The following is a 26,722-nucleotide window of genomic DNA, read 5'->3' on the forward strand; positions in this document are numbered from 1 at the left end:
ACATAAATGACACTATAATTATTCACAGGTGATTTCAGATTTTTATGTTCTGACAGAAGATGCAGGTTTAATTTTGAATGGTTAACAAGGAAATTAGTGAAGACACATGATTCTAATTTAGATATAACTGAAAAGGGCTGCTAACTATTAGACACCTACCAAAAAAGTGCATTTCTTCTAAGCTACTTTATCACAGAAAATAGATTACTTTACAATGTCTTTCAATTATCTGCATTTTCAGTCATTTACCATGTGCTTTGTCTGTTTAAAAATAAGAATAAAATCATTGAACTGCCGTTGCTAAAGATAATGCTGCTTGAAAATGGAGGAATAGTTTTTCTTTATGTTGTCATTTTCAGAGTGCAAGGAATGATTGCTTTATGTATAAAGTACTTCTGTAATTTTGTAAATGTTATTTTTTTATCTTATACCAATGTTGTATTTGTGCTGCTTCACACACAAGAGGGCATCCATAAGGGGAAAAAACCCAAAAAAACCCACTATCTTCCTTTGGTTATTTTTAACAGCTGATTTATTGTTTCTAGGGATTTAATCAAAACTTCCCCACAGAAGCGTAATTTTTGAAATCAATTTGCATGTTAGTAGCGGTTCTAAAATACAATTAATCACCAGAAGATCCATTTTTATTCTTTTAGCTGAGAAAGGGAATTTTAATGGGAAATACATCCAATAGCAAAAGGCTTGCAAAAGTTCTGTGCTTGTTATTTATGCCTGCTGTTCATTCAGTAAGTGAAACTCTCAGTGCTGCTTGCTCATGAGACTTTAACACAATTAAAAATCCCTTGACAAAATAGACAACGGGTAGGGACCTGACAACATGGTCATTTAACATGACTTCAGATATGTTAGCCCAGCTCTGCAATGACATTAAGTAAAACCAAGTGAACTAACACAGTTAAATAGAAGAGCTTCTCTATCTCTTCGTATGTACCCCAAAGACTAAGAAGGATGACTCAGTTCCCGGGAAGTCTTTTCGTGGCAGACACAGTAAAAGCTCCATCGGGAGTACCATTGCCTCCTTAGGTGTAGCCATATATTCAGGTCAAACCTGATATCATTCCTAAATTATGCACTAATCGTTTGTGACACCTGTTTCTCTTGCATGTCTGTTTGACACTCAAATGCTTTACAGGTACAGTGAAATATAATCCCTGTACCGATCTCTTCTGTGACCTACATACACCTCACACTCAACAGGCTAAAACAAGCATAGAACCCAAACAGCTCTGTTAGTGTTGTCTACCACCTGTTGTAATGACCCCTTCCAGGAAGGGCTTATGGGGGGACAGGGGCAGTGAGACAAAGGGTTTTTTTTATTTAAACCAGTTTAATCCATCTCTGATTTTTAGTCCCCAAAAATAAATATAGAAAATAATTATGTGCCTCAGGCTTCATCCTCTAAACCAAACAAGTCTGTAGTAAGGTACACATCTGATTCATTTGCTCATCCTAATAGCCTTCTCTGTATTTGTTCCAGTACAATTTTACCTTTTATGAGCATAGTTATCTTTAATGGTACTCTTTGATTTAGAAGTCATTAATGACTTCCCTAGCTAGTACTTTTAGTTGATCAAAGTTCAACCTATAGAACTCAAGATTTCTCAAGTTTATCCAGTCTTCCTCTGAACACATGAACATAGTCATCTTCAACATTCATTTCAAAATATTCTTTTTTTTTTCTGCTCGTTTTCAACCCTTTAATTTTTATTTCTGTAGTGGTTTTGTGTGGCCAGGTTTTGGTAGCTGGGAGCTACAGGAGTGGCTTCATTAAACAAAGAGATGTCAGAAACTTCCCTTGTATCTGGCAGTGCTAATGCCAGTCAATTCTAAGATGGACCTGCAGCTGACCCAGGTCTGGCCAATCAGTGATGTAACACCTCTGTGGATAACATATTTGAGAAGTGGAAGAGGTTGCTAAATAGCAGCAGCAACAAGGAGTGAGAATGCGAAAACATCTCCACAGACGCCAAAGTCAGTGGAGAAGGAGGGGAAGGAGGTGTTTAGGCACTGGAAGAGAACTGTGATGAAAACCATGGTGAGGCAGCTGTCCCCCTGCAGTCCATAGAGGCCACTGAGAAGCAGAGATCCACTTTCAGCCTGTGGAAGACCCCCACTGGAGTGGGTGGATGCTTGCAGGAGGCTGTGACTCTGTGAGAAGATCACACTGGAGCAAGTTCCTGGCAAGACATTGTAGCCCATGAGGAGAGAGGAGCCCACCCTGTTAGAAGTAGAACTTGTGATCCTGTGAGGGACTCAGGCTGGAGCAGTCTGTTCCTGAAGGTTCCTGGAGTCTGTTCTCCCAGTGGATGACCCACATTGGGGCAGTCTGTGAAGGACTGCACCCCATGGGAAAGAGTCATGCTAGAGCAGTCGTGGAGGACTATGTCCGATGGGAGGGACCCTACACTGTAGCAGTGAGAAGTGTGATGGGGCCTCCCTCTGAGATGCAGCAGCAGTAAAGTCTATCTGTAATGAATTGTCTGTAACCTCCATCACCCTGTGACACTTGGGGGAAGAAGGGAGAGTCCTGGAAAAAGAATGGGTGGGGGGAGGTGTTTTAAAATTTGGGGTAAATTTATAATTTTCCCAATTCTGTTTTGATTGTTCATTAATAAATTGAATCAATTCTCCCCAAGTTGAATCTGTTTTGCCCACGATGCTAATTGCTGAGTGATCTTTCTGTTCTTATGTTAACTCATAAACCTGTCATTATATTTCTCTCTCCCCTGTCCAGGTTAGGAGGGGGAGTGATATTATGACTTGGTGGGCACCTGGCACCCAGCCAGAGCTACATCACCAAAATTTCTTTCAAATATTTCCAAAATCTTTTACTCAACATACTATTGAGATCATATCAGCAAGGAAGTAGTTATTTTCAAACACTGGTTGATTTTTATGGATTCATGTTACGTTTGCAAGTGATTTTTTTCTCTTGTACAATACACCTTTACTTTTGGAGATGATATTCAGTCATATAGGCCTGAATTCAGTCTTTTCCTTTAGCTTTTTTTTTTCTTATTTAAGCTATTGATACAAGACAGTTTTTACACCTTTGACATGCAGATGCTAAGGCTCTTCTCAGATTTTTTTATCCAGATTGCTTTCAGATTTCACAGTTCTACTTTAAAATTAAACATACTTTTGTTTATCTTTCCATTATTATTGAGTCATATTCTTTGACTGACTCTCTTAAAAGATCTTTATTACTTTTCAAAAGGACATAGCATATTGTTTTTAAGATTATTCTGTTAAGAAACATGTTAATATCACACGCAAAAAATTCAGATCCTATCTTTAACAGTACTTACTCTTTAATCTATAACTAGGAAGTTAAAGTTTCCCAGGGTTCCCATTCAATGTCCTTCATTCAGCCTTAACTTCAGCCATTTATCAGAAACCTTGTCTGCCCTGTCTTTTTCATTGTTTTGTCCTCTAGAGATTTTAACAAGCATGTTTTAATAGGATTTTTGTGTTACTTTTTTTTAGTTAAACTGTGAATATAACACCTACCATTAGGAGTTTGGAATGTCCATTATAGGATTTTTCATCATCAGTAATCAAATGTACCCTTTCAGCTTTCTGATAAAGGCTGAGATTAACATGCAAAACAAAAATGTCATCACTCACTTTGAAAGTTTCTTTGACCACAAGTGATCATTGTGCAAAGAGTTCATTGAAATGCAAAAGCGAAAGTGGAATATTCTTTTTAAAGGCATTCACAGACTAAACATACAAACCAATTTAACACAATTTAAATGGAAAAGCTTCATTCATTGTACATATCTTAAAGAATAAACCCTAGCAAATTTTAGATATGAGAATACAAGAACTGCATTGAGCTGTGGTTTGTACAGTGTGATACTGACAACATTTAAATCTATGTTGACCAGTGTAATAGTGACTAGAACAATGCAGATAGAGAGAAAAAAGCAATTACTTTTATAGCATTAAGTAAATTCTGTCATTTGTACTGACAGTTAAGACTCAGAACCTCTGAAGGGCTTTAGTCAGATGCTTTATCAACCTAGTGCATGGAAAAGCTCTAGCTGCACAGTGCATGTGAGGAAACACCTTTTTCACAGTTGAAATTCAGAACTTCTGTATTGACGTGTAGCACTTTTACCTGCATCATCTTATTTACATACTGACATGAAATGAACCTGCCAGACAGGAACATAAAACAAGGCAAAACTACATTACTTGTAACTACCAAACTCTATATGTTGTTTGTGTGTGGCAAATCATGAAATTATTAAACTTTTTTACCCTATCCTTTTAGTTTTTCCTTCTCCCTGTATTGCTGTTTATCACATTCACTGTTTATCACATTCATCTTCGATTTGATCCTGACTTCTTCAAAGCAGCGATTGCTTTCTCTGTGTGTTTTGTACAGCGTAAAAATTGTTGTGAACATCAAGTAATTTGTTTCAAAAAATATTTGAAAGAACAATGAATTGATTTGGATAATTAGTGTTATGTCGTCTGTTAGTAATTCAGAAAGAAATATCTACATTTGATGAATAATCATTTTAGATTAGAATTCTAAAAGATTTGGAAAGGAATTTGACCAGCTCAAGTACATTCCAATTTGTCTCAAAATTCTTCTGGAGGAGTCTCATATAGGAACTGTGGCAAATGCTGTCTCTTGTGTCTAAGAAGAGAATTTTCCATCATGGAGAGTGTAGAATTTTACAGACTTGTAATGGCCGCCACCCATTAAGGTATGATTTCACCTCTTTCCTATGACAAAATAATCCTATAAAGATCACTTTGCCGTTTCTGGATAGTAATCATAGCTGTTAGTTATGATAGTCTGAAATGCAATGGTTTTCAGTAACATAAGAAGCAATAAAACAGGGAACTCTCTATTCTCATCATTCTAAACTTCCCCTCCACTCTTTTTGTACTAAAAGAAAAAAAAAAAAAAGACAAATAATTATTTTAGCAGTATGTGATCTTTCAGTACATTACATTGCATTCAATGCGTGAACTTCACAGCAACCAGGCAAAAACTGACTTCTTAGACAATTAATAAAAAAAATTATATGTTTTCTACTGGCTTCTGTACAACAATGTGATGACTATTGAAAATTCAGGTTACTGCCCAATAAGTAACTGTCTTGTTCAGCCTAGAGAAGAAAAGCCTTCATGGAGGAATCTGAATGCCAGAACCTAGAAGGAGAGTGTCAAGGACTCTTCATAGAATTTGTCATGGTTTGACATGCAGCTGTTTATAGTAATGGGGAAGGAACTGTAAAGATGGCTCATATAAGAAATTGCTCAAAACTCTCCCCAGCTCTGAGTCAGACCCACTTCTGGGGCTCAGCCAATTAGGTGATCACTTTTTAAGAAGAAGTCAGAAGAGGGATCTTCCTGTTCCTTTTCCTTCTGTCACTTTTCTTTTCTGGATGGTGGTGGTGCAAGGAGTTTGAAGAGAGAGAGAGAATTGACCATGTGGATCCCAATGTCAGTGAGAGAAGAGAGGAGGAGGTGTGCTGGATCAGAGACTGCCATGCATCCTATGGAGAAGAGTGGTGAACCAGAGATTTGTTTGCACTTCATAAAAGACCCTCAAAAAGTGACTCAGTTTGCTAAAGACCTCATGCCAGGGGCAGTGACTATACCCAGAGGAGGTTGTGTCCCATGTGAGGGATTCCATATACACATAAGCTGTAACTGTGGGGAAGAATCCATGCCGAAGAAGTTCACTAAGACTATGCCCAGAGGAGGCCATGTCCCGTGGGCGAGACCTTGTATTGGCAGAAGCTGGAACTGTTGGGAAGAATCCACACCAGAGATGTTCATTAAGGACTGTGTCCAGTATGAAGGACCTTGTATTCGCAGAAGCCGTAGCTGCTGGGAAGAACCCACACCAGAGAAGTTCGGTAAGGATTGTGTCCTGTGGGAGAGATCTTGTATTGGAGCAGGGGAAGAATGTGAGGGGTCATCCTCCTCTGAGAAGAGAGAAGTGGCAGAGCACATCTGTGAGAAACTGACCACATCCCTCATTCCCTGCCTCCCCAAGCCATTGAGGGGAAAGAGGTAGAGGTACCGGGAGCAGTGAACTGGGTATGGGAAGAAAGGAGGGATAGGGGAGGGAGATATAAAAGTACTGGTTGCAATTTTCTTAATCGTCCTCCTCTGGTTTTGCTTTTTGTTCTATTCTATTTCTTGTAGATAGTAGAATAAACTTTCCTCTCTAAGTCAAGTAAGTGCAGTCTGTTTTGCCTGAAACCATAACTGGCATTGAGCCTCCTTGTCTTAATCAACATCCTTCGTTATCTTTTTCCTCCCATTTTGCTGGGGCCTCCACCATCCTAAGGAGGGTGGGAGTGAATGGGAGGCAGTGAGCAAGGGACTGTCATGGTGCCTCATTGCTAGCTGGGCAAAACCACAAGAGAAGTGCATGGTGGAAGGATGACACAGATATAAGTTGAAGTAACAGAAGTTTGGTCTATCTGTAAGGAAAATAATTCACCATTAGGACATCTAAACAATAGAGGAGTTTGCCCAGATATGTTGGGCAAACTTTGGGATTTTCAAAAACCAACTAGACAAAGCCGTCTGTCTTGGGCTGAGCTCACAGTTATCCACGAGAGGAAGGATTTTTCCATCCCAAATGTTACAATGATCCTTTCATCCCATATCTAACAGAAATATGAGATATGATATTGAGATTGAGGTATGATATTGAGATTTTTGCGTGATTGTGTTGTAACTGCATGTAGATACATGGAATAATAATAGTCCTCTTTTTGCCCATGGTGAAATATCACTGGCAGTGTATCGGGGAAATAAAGTTTTTTATCAGTTGATTTAATAGTTTGCACAATACTTAATACAGTAGGGAACCAGGACTAGGAGAGCTTAAGTGCTCAAGTGGCACAGACCATGAGTGATGAAGTATTTAAGCATTTCAACTTATCTGCACTAAGACAGGACATTTAATCATTGTAAATGTACTTCTAATCAAAGAGAAGTTCGCCATGTATTTACATATATTTCCTTATGCTCTTATATATCTGTACATACACCAACACACAGCATATGACAAAGGCATAAAATAATTGAAGCAACCATTTCAGAACATACAAAACAGTGACTTAACAAGATGCAGCTGCAGTAATATCAATATAAACATCCAACTAGAACCACTTATATAAATATGTATTTTAACCCATCAGTGATTTCATTGGAGAGATTTAACATAAACAACATCTGCAGAAAGTATCAGTAATGTTGAAAGTTATTTCATCAGTTTGATTATCACTTCTTTCCAGGCTGTTTCACCATCTTCCTCATATGCACCTATCCAAGCAGTGAAGAAAAAAGTATTACCCCTTCTCTGTGACTGTGCGTGAATAATTTCTATAAATGTCTACGTGTACAGGTGAAGAAGGTCACAGTCCAGTGATGGGATCAACAGTGGAGTGTGTATCTTGAATCACATCCAGAAAGGTGATGACTGCACAGACTACAGGACTGTGCACATACCTCATAAAAGGGACCTGGAGGCACTTTCCAAATAACTAACTGTAAGCCACGGGTCTAACAAATTTCAAGTTTTTTAAAATAACTGAAATCTGAGACTCCAGTTTCCTGTCTTGCGGAAAATGGAGCAGGAGGCTAAAATTAGGATGCTGGAATTATCTCAAAAAAAAAAAAAATGGCAGCAATAAAATTTAAATATCTTGATTTTGATTGAGAATGCCTAAGATAACATTTATGGAAATCTTACTTTTGTTCCAGATTTTCATTATTCAGCCAGAAAGAAGCAAAAAAAAAAATCAGTATTTTGACATTGAAAACATCACTTTGTCTTGTCCTTGATGTATCACGTTAATTACTGTTGCCATAAACAGGAGATGACCTCTCTTGTCAGTTAGGTATAAGCTGTAACTTTTAAGGTCCAGGATAGGCACAAATTGCCATTTTGTTCTACTCTGGTTTTGTATTTTTTTGATCTGTAATTTATTGCAATTCCATTTGCAGTCCATACTATCTTTCTAGGCACATCAATTAAAGATAACTGGACAAACTCTTGATTATATTTAGAGAGTAAATTTTAACATTACTTACAAGAGAGGATGGTAATCTTATCAAAGATGTAATCTCTCCAGTTTAACTTACTGGCAGGTTTGAGCATTGTAATTCAAATCAATGTAATATGGAATATGAGCAAAGTCTAATTTATATGTTGCATTATACAAGCTAAATAAATACTAACAAAATGAAGAAAAATCAAAGCTACAAAAACATTTTCTTTAAGGTGCTCAGAAATCCTATGACACTTCTGATAGCATTTTCTAAGAGGCAGAGAATCTCAAAGCCAATGAAGAGAGTGAGACAAGAATCAAAATGATATTGATTTCAGTATCTTACTGGATTCTATAAAGAAACATTTTATATTATCTTTATATTCAAATGATAGCATAGTAACCTTGATAGAGGACAATGAGGTAGCTTGACTCTAATAACTGCTGCCTTCACTGAATATGGAAATGTTGGGTACTTTCTTTTTCTACAGGATTTCTTGAATAGTTGATATAAATAATCTACAACATTGGCTACAAGGTAGGTATGAGACCCTTGCCTTACTGAAAATCAGTCCTGATATCAGGTATAATTTTAGATATCTAACTTGAGACCTTTTAAAGACCCTCTTGAGATCATAGGCTTCTGTTTCTATCAAGCTTTCATTTTATGTACATGTCTTGGGTCACTGAAAATCTGAAGCATTTGCTATTGAACAGATGTAGGCATTTTAGGTCTACTGAAACGAGTCAAATTCTGCTGCAAACACTAACTTATTGGGGTTTAAATAGGATTCAGCCAATTATTTAGCAGCTTACAAACATTTGGTCATTTTTTGCACATAGATCTAGATAAAGAGCTCTGAGAGCAGATGGAGTAATTTCTTGTAGTCTAGAGGCCTTATCTATACAACATAGAGGTGATGGGAAGAGTGGCAACACGAAGTGGAAGGACAGAGGAGGTGGATTTGGTAGCACCAAGACAGATAACTTGTCCTACTGTGGATTTCACATGAAGTTAAGCCTCTCATCTGTCTTCCCATTTATGGCATTTCTTTCAAACACAGCTGGTGTCACTTTGTGTATGCAGGTGTTCCAGCTGTTAGGGACTTTAATCTGTCCCTTCTGCTACAGAGTTTGCAGAATAGAAAACATTAGGCACTTTATGTGAATTATATATCATTCACAAAATACATGTTCTCAACTTCTGTAATAGTCCATCTCCAAGGCCTCAAGGCTGGAACTAGGACTCTGTGCAACTCTTCCCAATCAGTAGGGAAAGTTGCAGCAATGCTTTGATTGTTTTGAAGCCACCAGTCGCAAGAGACTATACACATGAATTAATTGGACACTTGGGAGGTTAGGCTATAGTTATTGCCATGAAAACAGCAGCAGTGCCAATAGGATGAATCTAAGCACCAATCTGTCATTGGGGAGTCTGAATTATTTTGAAAGCCCTAGAAAATGACTGTCAAGGAAACTTAGGGCTACAACTATAGCTTGTAAAGGGACGTTTCACAGAGGTACTATCTCAGGTCCTGAGTTAGAGTAGTCACAAGTCAACTCTAACAAGTGCATTTACCCTCTCAGAATGTGACAGCTGCTTGCACTAAGAATGCTGCTGAGACTGTTATAGTGGCTGAATGGAAAAAAACTTCAATTAGGAAAGACACATATATTTCTGCCCAAAGTAGTGTAAGGTATATATCCCAAAACTCCTGTGTCTCTCAGTGATATATGAAAACTGGACTTCAGGTTCCTAAGTCATTTTGGAATGGCATTTCACTTCTCTTTCCTAATGTCTGGAACAAAAGTAATTACTATCCTGCTAGTAAAGACTAGATGGCAATGACAGTTAAATACAGTACCTTCAGGGCCTACATTCTCATGAAATCTGTCTCATGGCAAGATGGTAAATCCCTAATTTCCTCAAATGACAGAACCAGAAACATCTTTTTTTTCAGAGCAACAATGTTGAAAAAAACAGTTTTCTCATTATACAGAGTGTCAAACATTACCTTCTGATACTTGTATATGTTCCCCCAGTTTATAGTATAACTCAAATACTGAGCCACAGTATCAAATTTTAAAGTTATATCAGCATTTAATGAAAAAATAGTCCAAAATTCTTCTAACCTACAATACAGCTAGTTTTGCCTACCTGCTTTACGTTTAGAAAATCTGGCATATTTTTAACTAGTCTTGAGGTAGCACTGAATGCCCATATTTATTTAGTAATGTTAAATAAAATTTACCACTCACTAAGGCTAGCTGAAAAACATAATGCTTACTGACATTTTTTTTTCTTCCTAAAATGAGACTTGTAATTCAATTATGTACTCATAGAGGGAGAAAATGGGGCATGTTCCAACCAGTAGCCTGTGTTGTCCACATGTGCATTTTCAGATCAAACAGATCTAATAATTTCTTGTTAAAGTCATCATTTCACATTAGATGAGCAACTGTGGCTGGTAAAAGGTAATCGTTACAGTGTGTTACACAATTAACACAGTGTGAAATGAACAGAAATATGTTTTCTAAAGATGATTTTCAATTGAAATGAAGTATTTAGACTCTGTGTATCAAAAGTAAAGATCTAAATCTGCTGTGCTGAATGTTTTTACAAACCTGACAGCATGCACACTCACAGCAGCTCTTCTACTACACATTAAAATTAGTGTCTTGTCAAAAGCATATCAGACATTCTTTAGGGTTATGAAGAGAAAACTTGCATTAGAAGAAAATCACTTGAAGCTGTCTTGATATACATAAATGATGGAAATGTTTTCAGGTTTTGTAATGGCTTCTGCCATAAAATGTACTAAAAATTCAGATAATCACAAGGACTGTAATGGATAATAGACAGCAACTTTACTGTAAGTAAGTAGAATGAATTCAGAAAGAAAATTACATTGCTCAAAAAAAACCACCAAAACCCTAGCAAAATGATGGGTGAGCAGTTTACTGTGTTTTCTTACAAGCTATCTGCCAAATTACCCCCATACAACTCAAGTAGTGAGTGAAACACAATATCCAGCAGTTCATAGATACAGAAGTTGCTTATCAATTCATTCAGCTTCTATCTAGCAATAAAGACAGCAGGTCTAGTAGCAAATATCTGATCTGGGAAAAAAAAAAGTCCTTAAGTTTTTCCATGTATTAGAGAATTTTTCACTACCTATAGGCTAAAAGCAACTCAATGGAATTTAAGGCTATAAGACCATTTAATATCTCATCTAGGTAATGACACATTTCTGGAAGTTGACGGAAAGTGCTCCAGAATATCACATTGCAAGCTCTGTTCTTCAAGATCATAAATCCTTAGAGCAAAGTTTTTAAGATTTATGGCTAGTCTCCATGTTGCACACTAGCCCCAAGTCAGTCATCAAAGCTAGCTGAAATTGCAGAGACGTTTAGACAGGTCTGTATGTGACTGTGTCCCTGTTAGCATTACCTGCTTCTCAAATGGGTTTATGATATGATCCATTTTTACCAGCTCAGAGCACCGGGAAGGGTAATGTACAAGTGTCAGTCTTTGACACTTTAGATGCTTCAAACAATTAAGGTATTGTGCTCATCAGAGCAAATATCTAATCTTGAGGTGGCCTTTAGGAGTCTTTGGTGGCAAGAAGTCACAAATTAGACAGGTACAAAGATATGATAAGCACTTCAGAAAAGGATTTCAGAAGACTGCCACATACTGTGGTGAACAGAATCAGTCTGAATCTGCAATACACGCAGTAATGTTTATGCAAGGTCCTGTGCTGCAGTAAAACTAATTTCAACTTACAGACAGGATGATATCAGGCCATTTAGTGATTAATTTACACAGAAAAATAATCCTTTGACACACTCAGATGCATCTTCCTTTTGGAAAAGCAAGACTTGTCAGCTAAAACGGTACAGAAAATAGATGTGAAAACATAAAGAGGCTCAAAACCAAGAGTCCATCTACACCACATAATGTAACACAGTACAGAAATCCACCCTGTAGCTGCTGCAATAGGATTGCAGGGGTTTTTGTCTACTTTTCTATTTTGCTCTCATGTTGGAATCTTTTTCACAACTATTTTATTGCTCTTCTCTTGAGTGTGGCTTTACTGTATACACCTATTCTTGTCCTTGAGGACAAGAATACATTTTGCAAGCCTACAGGTTATCAGGTGTTTCATGAGACCAGATCAGAGGATACTGATTTTTCACACACAATTTTTCCAGCAATAGGGTGCAGCAACACTTGAATAATTCTGAGATAGTAAGAAGTATTATATGAACAGTCAGATATACATTTGAGACTGCTCTAAAACTAAGTAATTCAAATCACATTGGTATTTTTATTTAAGCAAAGAATAACAGGAAATACAGACGAAAAATGGATCCGGTGGGCATATCTAGAAGATTTGAATCCCCTAGAGTGTAAATTTGACCTGTAACTACGACCTCTGTGAAAATGATGCAGTGTGACTTGCCTGAATAGTGAAATGCTAGAGATTAATATCTTATTCCATAATTGAAAATATACACAAATAAAATATCAACACTTAAACATACTCTACCCCTTAGCAGATGATGTCCAGTTAGGTTACTTCAAGTGACTGGCAGACAGTTTACAACCAACTCTCCTATAAATAGCAATTTCTTTTCAGTCTACAGACCTTCCAAACTACTTTTTGTGAGTCTTGTCATCTGTACATGATTTTTTTTCAACACACTAAAGGCATTTGATAGTTCAAACTTACAAGGAAAATATTTGCAATATTGATGCTCTTCAATAGCTCTTTTCAGAAACTTCAAAACAATGACTTGTAATTGTGAATGTAAAATTGTTGTTATGTCTCAGTCAAAAAGCATTTCTTCTAGTGAATTACATGTAATAAGGGAGCCTGGCAGGAGCTGGCAGCTCTCATGAGGGGATGGTCTTGCCGGGAGGCGGAGCAGCAGCAAAGGCAAGAGATTTAAATGTTCCCCAAGGAACCTGAGCAACCAGGAGTGCGATGAACAAGGCAAGCAAACAGGGCCTGGTGTGGCACCCAGATGTGGCCTGACATTTTACACAGCAGAGCCAGCAAACAGTCTGGTGCGTTAGTTTGAGTGGTAATTGACATAGGCAGAGTGAGCAGGCAGGACAGGCAGGGAACAATCCCATGGCCCACACAGAGACCCACAAGTTTGAGAAGTGTTCCTGTTTCAAGCCCACAAGATGGTGAGTGCTCACTCAAGGGCTAAAGCCAGGGCTCAGATGGAGAATACTCTGGTGAAGATTGACATATCTACCCAGAGAGGGCTGGTCAGCAAGGATGGTTCAGTGCAGGCAGATTGCAGAGGGGTTTTTAAGAGGCACCGAGTCACAAAAGGTGTTCTGCCTGCCAGGAGCCAAGATAGGAGACATGGTTGAGAGAGTGCCATAGGGCACACGTCAGGAACTCCTCTTCCCTCTCAATATTCAGGTACATCAGTAGCAAAGGAAGATTAGAGAGAATGTGGGTTGCTGAACACAGATGGTGCCCTGGTGAAAGAGGATGCAGAGAAAGCTGAACTACTGAATGCCTTTTTCTGGCACAGAATTGAGTTGGAGGCCTGTGGACAGTGGAGTTCCACAGGGATCAGTTCTGGGACCAGTGTTATTCAGCATCTTCATCAACAACTTGGATGAGGGAACAGAATGTACCCTCAGCAAGTTCCCTGATGACACCAAATTGGAAGGACTGGCTGATTCCCCAGAAGGCTGTGCTGCCATTCAGCGGGATCTCGACCAGCTTGAGAGTTGGGCAGAGAGGAACTTCATGAGGTTCAACAAGGACAAGTGCAGAGTCCTGCATCTGGCAAGGAACAACCCCATGCACCAGTACAGGCTGGGGGTTGACCTGCTGGAGAGCAGCTCTGCAGATAGAGACCTGAGAATCCTGATTGATAATAAACTGAACATGAGCCAGCAATGTGCCCTTGTGGCCAAGAAGGCCAATGGAATCCTGGGATGCATCAGGAAGAGTGTGGTCAGCAGGTCAAGGGAGGTTCTGCTCCCCCTCTACTCTGCCCTGGTGAGGCTTCATCTGGAATCGTGTGTCCAGTTCTGGGCTTCCCAGCTCAAGATGGACAGGGAACTTCTGGAGAGAGTCCAGTGCAGGGCCACCAAGATGATGAGGGGACTGAAACATCTTCCTTATGAGGAAAGGCTGCAGGACCTGGGGCTGTTTAGAGAGGAGGAGACTGCAAGTGGATCTAATTAATATTTACCAATATCTAAATGGTGGATATCAGGAGGTTGAAGCAACACTTTTTTCTGTTGTATCTCGTGACAGGACAAGAGGTAATGGGAAGAAGCTGGAACACAAGAAGTTCCATTTATCTTAAAGAAAAACTCTTTCATTGTGAGGGTGAGGGAGTCCTGGCACAGGCTGCCCAGGGAGGGTTGGAGTCTCTTTCTCTTGAGGTTTTGAAAACCCACCAGGAAGTGTTCCTGTGTGACCTGATCTAGATGGACCTGCTTTAGCAACAACTTACTTTACCTCAGTTTCCAGCCCTCAGAACATAGCACCTACTTATTTTTTTATGATGTACTTAAATCTTTACCGGAAGGTTAATTATAAGTACCAGTATCACTTGTCACTTAGTATTTCTAAATGAGTTAATTCAATCATCTCATCATCTGAATTTTAGTAAAATATATAATTATATATTTCATCCAATCCTATGTGCAAAATGTTATAGTGTAGAGCACTCTGTATGTGATCTGAAACAGGTAAAATAAAATTTAAAAAAAGTAGGAAGAAACAGCAAACAAAAACAAAGGAAAAAAAAGGGTAAGAAGGCACAATAGAAATCAGTCAGAAAATAATAAAGTATTTCTTACAAATGACATTACAGCAATGATCTACATGTAAGTCCAAGGAACACAAGTGATTCTTATAACTGTAAGGTCAGAAGTGTAATAAAACTAGGTTGAAAGAGGTAGAGCTGCAGAAAACTGTAGGGTAGCAAAGCAGCTACTAAGATATCTGAAGACTGGTACTTCAAAACTCAAATGGTAACTGAGAAAGAACGCTGGAAACGGTGTAATTAAGGCTCACCATTTCTATTAGAAGTGGCAGTGGAGACCTCATTAGAAGTAAACTTTTTGCAGTTTGAAACCTGAGAGAGACCATTGTAACTCTGAACATGAAGGAATGCAATGAGACTCTTTTATCATTGGGATTCCATGTAAAATATTGCATTTGTTTGTAGTGTTTAACTCTAACAGAGATTGGGGATATGGGATTTGTTTTGAAAAGACCACTGTGGTTCTTCTGGAGTAGTTAATGAAAGGCAACTTTACAGGCAATACTTGTGCAATCAGAAAAATTATCTAAAACTGTAAGATTTTCATGAATAAATGAAAGATATGCTTTTTCCTCAAGAGGAGGAAAACCTTCTTTCAGAGGTCTAAATTTAGAAACAGTATAGTCTGCAGGGAAAAATAGAAACTTGCTTGACAGTTGCAGAATAGTAGAAAAACCTTGGGAAAATAATACTTATTGGAAAAGGGAGAAATTACTTAACAAAACATTTCTCACTGTAATAGTCTTGATGAAAGAAACAGTGACAAATAAGCAAGTCTCTGATACACAAAGGAGATACTAATATACCATAATATGTAATGGTACGGGAAAACATTGGTGAGCTTTTGAGAAAAATACAGCCCAAAATTTGCATCAAATATCCAATAGAGTTTATTGCTCCTATTTTCTGAAGAGCTGCAGCTGACTTATTGAAGCTCATCAGCTAGAAGTTTTCATTAATTGTACAGTTGTGGAAGATTCATTTGGGAATCTCCTTGTTAAAGTCTCATTGACAAACAAGCTGTGTTGCTACTAAATGTCCACATTATTGACTGGACGTGATCTACAGGTCATTAGCAAAATAAAGACTAGTGTGCTTGATGTCACACTCTTAACATCAGTTAATTTCATATAGTTTATGAGTGAGCTCCCGACTTCGAGGGTTAAAATGAATGATTGCTTCGTAAATGCCTTTCCTATACCTCTATATTTAAACAAATATGAACCCCAATGAAATAAAAAAAAAATAAACCAAACAAAAAAACCTCAACCAAATAAAACTGTCATAAGTGCAAGGTCACCAGAGTCCCTGTCAGTCAAACTTTATTATTTCTGTTTTATTCATCATCATCAGTAACAGTCCTGGATTCAAAATGTAAGCAGAATAGTGGAGTCCAGAGTATTTGCCACTGGAAGGGAGCGCTTTGCCAGTGTAGAAACTTCCTTGCAAAAAATTCTAGCTTTTGTCTCAAGATCCCCTCTCTATGACTAATCAAAATAATTTACTTTCACACAAGAAATTCAAAGTTACTTCATAAATGAGACATAATAAATTTCACCACCACTATAACTATTAGATACTTGTAAGAATTAATATTACTTTTGTTCATGCTTCAAAAGTAGCCTCATTTTTCCTCAAGTTACCCATTTCTGACTAGGCTTTTGCATCTCATTTTAGATTCACTGGGACTTAGATGAGGAACTGAAGGCCTCATGTTATTTATGCCTCTGCCAACTCTGTTTTACTTCTGTAACAAAAAATCTGTAAGTACACTAGGCTTTTCTCAGGAACTCAGTAGTCTTCCCATAAAACATTGGACAAGGTATCTGATTTACTTTTTGAAATGGCTAATTTTCACGTCTTTACTGATGTGTATGAAATGTTTCAACTTTATAAAAATATTTTGGTCCCTCTACCTTCCTGTTCACAACAGGCAGGAGTTCATTTCACAGATCATTAAAGCCTTCCCTCATAGCAATATCTCTGCTTGCTACATGGCTGAGATAGATACACTTTGAACTAGGACTAAATCTAACACATCTTTGATGAAGGGACCATAGCTCTTTTAGAATTAAAGTTCAAGTGATTCACCGGTTTGCTCCTGATCTATAGTATCTATAAAAAATAAATTTGTTTCTTTATCCCAAAGGTAAGTTGAGATAAAATATTTAAAATTATGTATACCATGCACAAGACATCAGTCCAAGCTGAAGCAGAGATCCACCAGTTGTGCTTTTCAAACAGAATAAAAAAAGTTCTATAGACATATTCCAGTGAGAAAATAAACTCCTGTAAAAAACAATCTCCTTGTTAGTTTGGGCAATGACAGTTCTTTAGCTAATTATCAGAGAATATATAAAAATAATGAAAAGGGTTTTTTTAGCCATCAAGGGTTTTGTAGAGATTATGCTACATGTATTAGATTATATTGTCAACTGTGTACTATCCAAAAAACCCACAATATTCCCATAATCCTGCAATCTACTCTATCTTTACAAATGACACCTTAATTTTAATGAGTACCCCTTTCACAAAGAGTAAAAAGTGTTAGCCATATCCGTAAATACTGGTTTTCTCAACTTTTTCTATAAAATTAGTAAATCTACAGTTTTTATCATCATTTCAATAAGATAATGCACAGACATTTTAATTAAAAAGAAAAAAAAAAAGAGAGAGAGAGGGGAAAATACTTCTTATTAGGCAATAGTCTGTGCTTCCCCTGTCAAAATGTTTTTGGATAAGGTATTCATATTCGTACATGAAGGTGGGGATAGGGTAACTATTCAAAGTACAAATTGTAATCAAGGTTTCATTTTTTTCATACATGTGCAAAATTAATTCACTTCTCATGAATTCCAGACTGCTACAGTATTTTTGATTGATGAGAAGTTTTTCAAAGGATTAGCAATGCTTGTATTTCATTGATGTCTATGTGAATATTTTGAAACAGTATGGGTTTGAGAAATGTGCATATTTAAAAAAACCAAACTAGTTTCATAAACAATATGCCTCAAATGTATAAATACATGATTTACAAGAACTCTGCAGTATAATGTTTTGAAAATTAGGAGTTGTTGACATCAAAACTATTTCTGAATAGTTATTACATATGCTTCTGTCAAGGGGTAATGGGATGAAGCTGGAACACAAAAAGTTCCACTTAAATATAAGAAAAAACTATTTCACCGTGAGAGTGACGGAGCAGTGGCACAGGCTGCCCAGAGGGGTTGTGGAGTCTCCTTCCTTGAAGGTCTCCAAGACCAGCCTGGACATGTTCCTATGCAACGTGATCTACGTGGACCTGCTTCTGCAGGGGGCTTGGACTAGATGATCTCTAAAGGTCCCTTCCAACCCCTACCATTCTGTGATTCCATGTAGCTCCTAGCACAACAGATCCTTGATGCAACCATTTGATTTCTCTGGTAATGTTAGACACACAATCAAGTATAGATCACTAAAGACAACATTCTCTTCCATTTCTAGATATAGTCAAATATAATTTGACCATTTCTGTCAGAGAAGGACATGAAGGATCCTTACAATGCTAAGATTGCGATTCAGTGTCTTCTGGTGAAGACACTGATTCTTCAGATCAGAAGCCTTTAGTCTGGTTTCTTTGTATGGGTAGCAGACATTTTGTAATTCCTATTTTCCTCCATGATTCTCTTAACACATTGTTTTAAGAGTAGTTTATGATAGTCCTACAGGATTCCAAGATACAGCATACAATTCAGAATGCATGAGGATCCAAGGATTTTATCACAGTATAAACTCCCTCAGGCTAAACTCCTCGAATAGTACTACTTAAATCTCTAGGCTAAAGTGTACCAAAATATTACAAGTCTTCCATTCTGCTCTTCTATGAATGCAGTTTGAATATTTTTTAGTTTATTGTAAATTAATACAGTAAATTTCAAAAGTTTCTGACATACTTTTTAAGTAAGCAAAACTTTGAAAGACAAGGTCTTTGTAAAGATTAATTAGTTACTTTGCTTTCTACTCATGCAAATTTGGGAAAAGGAAAGAAAGGGATAAAGTTATGAACATAACATAAAACTAGCTGTTTCCTATATCCTGGACTCATTTTCTCAAAACCACAGAAGCTGACATGTAATGAGAGCTTGATATATTGATCTTTGCTCAACTGCCTGGTCTGTGTATTTTTGCAACTGGAATAATTGGTGTCATTGTAATATCCCTATTTGTGACTTTTCTATGTAGTGAAAATAAGACACAAAGCATGTTTAAAAAAAAAATCAACAAAATCAGTCTCTTATTTCTTTAAAATAAATAACTCAACCTTCTTTAATCCTAAAAATATACCTTTAGAGATATACATCTTTATTATGTCTAGAATCAGTGAGTTATAGTGAGGTGATATTTGCCTGGCCTAGTGCACCATTAAGGCATTGTTTAGTGCAAGATTCAGACACCTATACAGGCATTGTTTAACGGAATTAACACATTCATGTTCATTAAATTTCTTTTTCAAATGGCAAAACCAAAACCATATTTAACAAAGTTAGCAAACAGAAAATATTTCCTAAACTGACTGAACAAAATGCAATGAACTAGTACCTAAGTAACACAGTATATATTTGGATATTAGATCACTGTTCCACAGCCAGATAACTAGAACTTTTTCAAGTTCAAACTCAAGAATGGTTACAAAGAATAGCAAGACCATCAACAGTTTAAGACTAAAAAGTAGTATGATTGACTGTGACAGAGGAAGATAAAGTACCAGCTACCACAATTTAAACAATTAAAACAATTGCATGATAAATAATTCCTTCTTCTGTCGGTGTAACTTGAAAAATGGAGAAATATTTTTCTATATATGAACAGAATCTATATACTTCATATATTCATGAAAAGCTTTTTTTAAAAAATAATTATGAAAAATTAACAGTAATTCGCATCCGTTTTTCACAAACATAAATGAGAACACAAAGCGTGTAATGCTCAATCATAATACAGATTGCTAACATTGCTAATCGTATTTAACATTGGAATTCTACACACTATTACATGGAAATTTGCATTGAACTTAATAGCAAAATTCCCATTGACCTTAACAGAGCCGAGATTTTACTTTTGATCCCAGTACACCATATATGATCATATACGGTTTATATTTGGAACAGTTACTTTCCATAGAGCATAAATGAGCAAACACTACAAGTATAATCACAATTCCTATCAAAGAAAACGAGAATAAAAACTATCTTAGCATATTCCTGAATGAGATCAGAATCTGAACTTTATGGCTGGGACAGTTTCTTTTTCCAAATCTAGACAGGGTCGAGGTTCACAAGTTCATCCTGGGAAATACCATATGTATTGAAGAAATTTCCACAAGTATATCTGTTTGGAGAAAACAGAACATTAATAATACAGAAATCTTCTACTCATACTTCAGTGGGAAAATAGCTACTTGTCAATAATGTTATCCATTTATTCTGTTTCATTCTCATTTATGTTCTGCACATTTCAGCAAGAGAGGTCCACAACTGGAAGTCGTTTATTCAGACTTCACAGTTCTTGAAACATTAGTAGAGTGTTTATTGGGACTTTGGAGAAGCTGTTCGTAATGCTGTGCATATTTGGAAGCTGACCCATACCTGCATTCACAGCTTTGACACAAGAGTACAGAAACTGGGGATAAGGGTGGAAAGGGAAAGAAAGGATTGCTGGGAACAATGATTCAGAAAGACAGGAGATGAAATACTGAGGTCATCCTTGGACAGTCTTCTTTTATGCATGGTCTTGTTATAGTTGATGGTTGTCTGGATGCTGAGGGTAAGTATGCCACTATACACATAAGAAAATTTCAAAATATTAAAAACCTATGAGCTTTTTGATTATAGGAAAAAAATTCATTTGTACCACAAAAATGTATCACTTAATTCTAGAAAGAAAGATCAGTGCCTCAGAGGAGGCTAGCATTAAGGCAAAGACAGGTCTGTGAACACAGAGAGCAATTCCATGTGTGTTCATTTCTAAATGGTAACAAATCATTTTAAACAAAGCCCTGCTCCTGTAATTTCTTATCCAAGTAGAGAGTTCTCTGAAGATAGCAAGATCTTCAGTAATATCTACTTGCTAGGAATAGGGCCTGAGAATTATCTTCTAGATATACGTCTATTCGTATTTGCACACACACGCACACATCTGTACATATACACACACAAACATGCACACACACAGATTCATAGATATATGTATACACGTGTACATATGCAAATAGACAAGGCTGCAAACCATGTCAGACTTGGAGTGTTACCCACTTTCCAGAACCATTTAAACTACTGTCTACTCAGCACATATTGAAACGCAACTTTAAGGGTTTTTTTTATTTTTATGTACAGTTCTTTTTTTTTCTTCTGGAAATAAAATATCTAAATACAGACAGACTGTAATGTTGTATATGTAGAGCTTTCAATAATACTTTAGCTGAATAAATCCTATGTACATATTCTGTCTTCTAATGGAGTTTACAGCTACATTGATAAAATGGATTCCTCATTTCCTTGATTGTTTTTAACCAATAACAAGCAGAGAGACAACTACAAGTTAATATTAATAAGCAGCTCAAATAACACCGGTTAAATTATGTACAATACAAACCATTCATACAAATGAAGACTAGGATATTGAATTTGTTACAATATTTTGTAATAAAGATGACAGCCACTTATAACTTACATGTTCTCTGACAGGCATTTTCCTTCTTAGAGGTCAGTTGGAGAGTTTTTAAGTAATTTAGCTGGCCTAAACTTAAAGAATCACCCAAGTTTAAAGAATCGGAGATTAAAGAGTCAGAGAAATATGAAACCAGAATGTCTGCCCACATGTAAATTCCAAATGTTTGCCCATCTTTACTAGTAACAGGTTCACTCCATGGAAAAAGAGCCACCTAACACCACCTCGAATGTGCCTACTGTATGCTGGAAAAAAGTCACAATGCTTTGCTGTGTTCATATAATAAGGAATACTGAACTCTAGACACACATTTTTCCCATTTTAACAAGTATTTACTCCTACATTATTATTTACCAGTACGCTACTCCAAGCAGTAGAATGCATGAGTGGGGATTATTGATTGGCATGTACTCAAAGGACTTTCAAAGAGATTTCCGTAACAGTCTGTGTTAGAAACCATTCTCTCTAGTTAATCCATTTTGCTTGATGATAGGTTATCCTGAAACCTTAGATATCAGACAATGAATGCTCTCAACAGGAATCTCAATAGACGTGAGCTGAAAAGAATGTGTGTCTCTGTGTATGTGTATGGTTTTATTTCAAAGCCATAATGATTTACAACTAGATTGATACATGGAGCTGACTGGGCAAAAATTACGTTAGATTGTTTTCCACTAACGTATTTGCAGCCATTTGACAGCAGCAGCAGCAGGTAGACACATTCCAGGCAATAGATGTGGCTTTCCTCCTTGAGGTTACAGCCCTGACACATGACCTCTTTTATTCCTCAGGCTTCAGTCTCAGACATGAGTTGGTCTTCACCCTGATGGGAAGTAGGGTGTGTCACTGTGGTAGTTGTAATCAGGACACACCTTCTGTACTAGTTTATAATCTGTACTATAAAACGAAATGTAAATGCAGATTACTTTAAAGGGCTTGGAGCAGAGCCATGAAACATGGCTCTGGGTCTGCTCCTGATAACAGGTTTTTGAAGGGTCATAGTTGCAGAGTGTGTTCTTGGTGGCCTTGTCAACCTTTTCATACTCGATTCGACAGTTAAAGGACTTGGAATCTTTGGCATCAATCAATGTCTGTTGTGCCAAGTCAAATTCCACTATTTTTGTAGGGGGCACTAGACTCACAGAGACATTCCCCTGACCAGTGGAGTTATGCCTGAAGTAAACACTAAATGTCCCATTGCCATGGTCAACGATTTTCCCTGTTATTAACAGATTTAGCTTCACAGTCTTGATGTTGGAATGAAAATCACCCCAGCCAAACATTTTCTTAAATTTCCCAGTCTTCACGATGGGCCTTCTCTTTGCTCTGGGCCGAGGCTCTTGCAGGTCTGTGGAGTTCCTCAGCCAGTCCCAGAGATCTTGCTCAGAATATGTTTCTGGGGCATCATATCGCAGGTCCAAATCTGTATCGTTCTCCTTTCCACGAAAAGTCTGTGACAGCAGACGGCTGATAGACAAGTCCTTGCTACTTTCTGTCCATATGTGTTTTAGTGTGGATTTGGAGCTTCCTGATTTTAGAAGTTCTGTTTTTCCTCCATTTGTTAAATTTGCACAGGTGACCTGAAAAAGAAAGATGGGAAGAAGGAAAAGATATATTGAGAAATGTAATACAAAATCCATCCTTCCCACTTGAGACTCAAATGATCACTTTCAAAATCATAGGAATTTCTCAAAACCCCAAAAAAATGACCACCACCAGAAACATGTATTTTCTTCTTCTTTCCAAGTAGTTATTACTTAGTTTTTCTTCACCAGTATTTTGCATTGGTGTTCAGATTTTAGTGCAACCATTCATGTTATTCTTCAGCCTGAAAATCTACCTCTGTTACAATGCCTGTTAAGTGATGAGTATGTAATGAGGTTTTGCAAAAACTAAGGTACACAGCCATGTCATCTTACACTCTGTAAGTTGCTTTCACTGGCCATTTCTAATTTTAGAGTGAAGTACTCTTACTTGAATGTTCTCTCTGCAAGTGATTGTATCTTCCACTACTGGAGTCACATTCATTTCTATTTGCTGCCCCTGGAGTCCACTGTAGGGTGCTATCTTGGTGGTGCCAGCTTGACCATGCTCAGAGTCAGTGTCATTATAAATCTAATAACAGTATCATAATTTCCCTACGGCTTTTATGAGTACACATTAGTCTGTGCTCTTGACAGGGACCTTCAGTCACAACTACAATATAAATAATAAAATAATGGAAATTTTTAATGAGTTTTGTGCCAGCAGCTGTACATGCTCTGTGCTATACCTCAATGCAAGGGCAATTACAGTCCTTTCCTACACTCCCTTACAGATTAGCTGCTGATTTGCCTTCCTCACCTCTATTTTCACACCTTTCTCCCCAAAACAAAAGTGATCTGTGCACAACAGAAAGCCATTTGTGCATTTACAAGTAAAATAGGACCATCAATTTAAAAGTAGTAATAAACCTGCAATATCACATTTTTTTAAAAAAACAAAATTTTGCAGAAAGTTACTACAAAATCATAAACTTCAGACAATTTTTCATAGAATTTAGCGTCAGAGCAATTTGTCTTATTTATATGTTTTTCTCTTCACCTTAATTGCGTGGAAAACAGAGAACAGATGCAGCCTCACAGCTGTCTAACATGCAGCACTGGTAGAGAGCTCTGACAGAGTGTAGCAGGGAGGGTCAGAATCAGCAGCAGAGAGCGGGTGGATGGAAAGGGACCAACAACATTCTTAGTCCCATTCCCTCTAAAAATTCACACCAGACACATTGCCGTATTTTTTAACATTTATTTGCCTTTTCAAAGCCCCATAGGAGATCCTCAATACACCTGTTTCATTCCTCTGTGTTCTGGCAAGGATTTATGTGCTTCTATCGTACTTGCAGTTATATCTTTCTCTTCACTTAAAAATTAATTGTGTGTGTTCCCAACCCAAGAAACTCATTGGAAATCAGTTAAATCGTGTCCCCTCCGTACTGGTACAATTGGAGGTATATGTCATGGAGGATATCTATCACAGCATGGCCTTTTCATTTCCTAACAATCATGGAATTGAAGCATGCTTTCATTAACTTTAGTACTTTTTCAAGGTCAGTTGAAGACATGTACATAAAATCAGTCTCAATTGCCTTAATACACCAATCAGATAGGAGGTATGCCCCCAGCCTTTTACAGTAAACAAATAGCTAAATATGCCTGTCACATCTCACACTATACCTCCCCAGTATATTTCAGGTTAGTGGGCCAATAAGAGTAATAGTTAAAATACAAGGTTTATTTAGGATTTTGCCAAAGACATTACTTTCTCCTCTTTTGAATGGAAGGAAGGATTAAAACACAAACTATCATTTTGATAGCCAGTTTGTAGCTGCATCTAAGCATCAACACAATGAGCCAGGAGAGAAGCTGTAATGAAATGCACTGATGGTGCACTGGTTAATGAAGCAGCAATGAAGATGTCACAGGGAGAGAGAAAGAGATTCAGAATTTAATTTTACTGTGGCATATGTGGAAGGAGTGCAAAATAAGAAAAGAAATGTGGTTAAAAGGGAAAATGTGCCTGTCTAATATAAATCTGTCAACTTCCCATGAATATAAGCAGTTAGCTAGCAGAACTAGTATACCTACAATCTGTAGGTAAGAAACAGATTGCCTACCACTATATTTTTCTTTGCTTATGGCTTGCTTTTTCTTTGTTTTGCTTCCCGCATCCAACAGTTTATATTTCATAGGTTTACACTACTAGTTCCATGCAACAAGATGTAACAGTATAAAAATCTTTTAGAGAGAAAGTCTCAAGGAAGTATTTTCTGAAATAGCTGCTGACTGATCCAATACACGTGTTTTTTGAAAGCCAATGTATGTCAAGGAAATGGATGATTCAGATACCATGCATACTGTACTGCTTCATACCTGATATAAAAATACGATTGGTATTGTCAACAGTTTTGTAATACCTGAAAGACTTCTGGCCATATAGTCAGCCTCAAGACTACTGTGATTTTCAGTGTAGATCTGCCTGCATTCATGATTAAAGGCCTGAATCTGCTCTTTCTAGTCAAGTTTCTGTGTAAGCACTAGAAAAAAGCAGCCAACAAGGGTTAATAAAAAGCTCTAGAATTTATTGTTCTTCACTAACATTTTCCAGCCAACTGCTTCTTCATATACTGTTAGTACACTATATGCCATAGAAAGCAACTATATGTATCCTCAGAGACTCGCACATCCAGAAATACAGAGCATTGCTGTGTAACAGAATTTCTACAAATGCAGCACTTATTTTCACATGACCTAATCCACAATTTGCTTCTCCCTCCCATCTTTCCAATCACAAGAAAAGATCATGCATCACAGGAAAGATCATGCAAATCTATGAGATTTTGCACTCAGTATGAAAAGTAGCTTACTGAAACATAGATCTGTTTTAGCACTGCATGAAAAAAGACACATCTTAAAATAGTTAATGAAGAGCTAAGGAAGAAGTCCTAATTCTATGGTGGCTTTTTTGTCCACTTCTTTGAGTATATTTGCAGATAATTCAGAAACTTGCGCTCTACCTTAGCAACTAGTTCAGTATAACCAGAGTAGCCTTCTTTTCCACAGCCAAGTACCACTCCTGGACAAAACATTGAAAAGTTTGGCCTGCTTGTACTGGATCTGGCTAGGGTAGACTTAAGTTTCTTCATAGCAGTTCATATGGTGCTGTGGTTTAGATTTTTGACCCAAACACTTGTAACAACACTAATATTTCAGCAGTGTTTGTGCAGTATCCAGGCCTTTGCTTTTTTTTTCCCCTCTTCTCTCACTTTTCATTTATCCTTCACTCATTTAGCATTTTTTCATCTTGACCTCCAAATTTCCTTGCTTTTTATCTTCCTTTCCTCCTCTACTCTCTCACTGGAGAAAGGGAAGAAGTGAACATGCAGCTATGTCGTGCTTAGCTGCTCACTGGGTTTAACCCACACCACCACTAATGTGCAATATATCAATGTTGCAAAAGGGTTGAAGGGGGGAATTTCCTCCGTGATTGCATAGCTAGAAGTAATTTTGAAATACTATGATGTCAGATGTGTCCGTATAGAATAGTAAGGAGCAAAAAGATTTAGAAATGCTTATCCAATGCTACAAATGTCAGCGCAAAAGCACTCAGTA

At 37.3% G+C, this 26,722-nt stretch overlaps 1 protein-coding gene across 1 annotated transcript in view; it reads right to left on the bottom strand.

Annotated features, from left to right (window-relative positions):
- Positions 1-22,393: 22,393 nt before the first annotated feature.
- NXPH1 (neurexophilin 1) overlaps positions 22,394-26,722 on the bottom strand; it is a 150,342-nt gene continuing 146,013 nt past the window's right edge. The window contains exon 2 of the mRNA XM_061997124.1: positions 22,394-23,155. Within this exon, the coding sequence (XP_061853108.1) occupies positions 22,394-23,155 (762 nt within the window). The remainder of the gene's footprint in view (positions 23,156-26,722) is intronic.

This window comes from Colius striatus, chromosome 5 (assembly GCF_028858725.1).
Source record: "Colius striatus isolate bColStr4 chromosome 5, bColStr4.1.hap1, whole genome shotgun sequence".
NCBI classification, from domain to species: domain Eukaryota; kingdom Metazoa; phylum Chordata; class Aves; order Coliiformes; family Coliidae; genus Colius; species Colius striatus.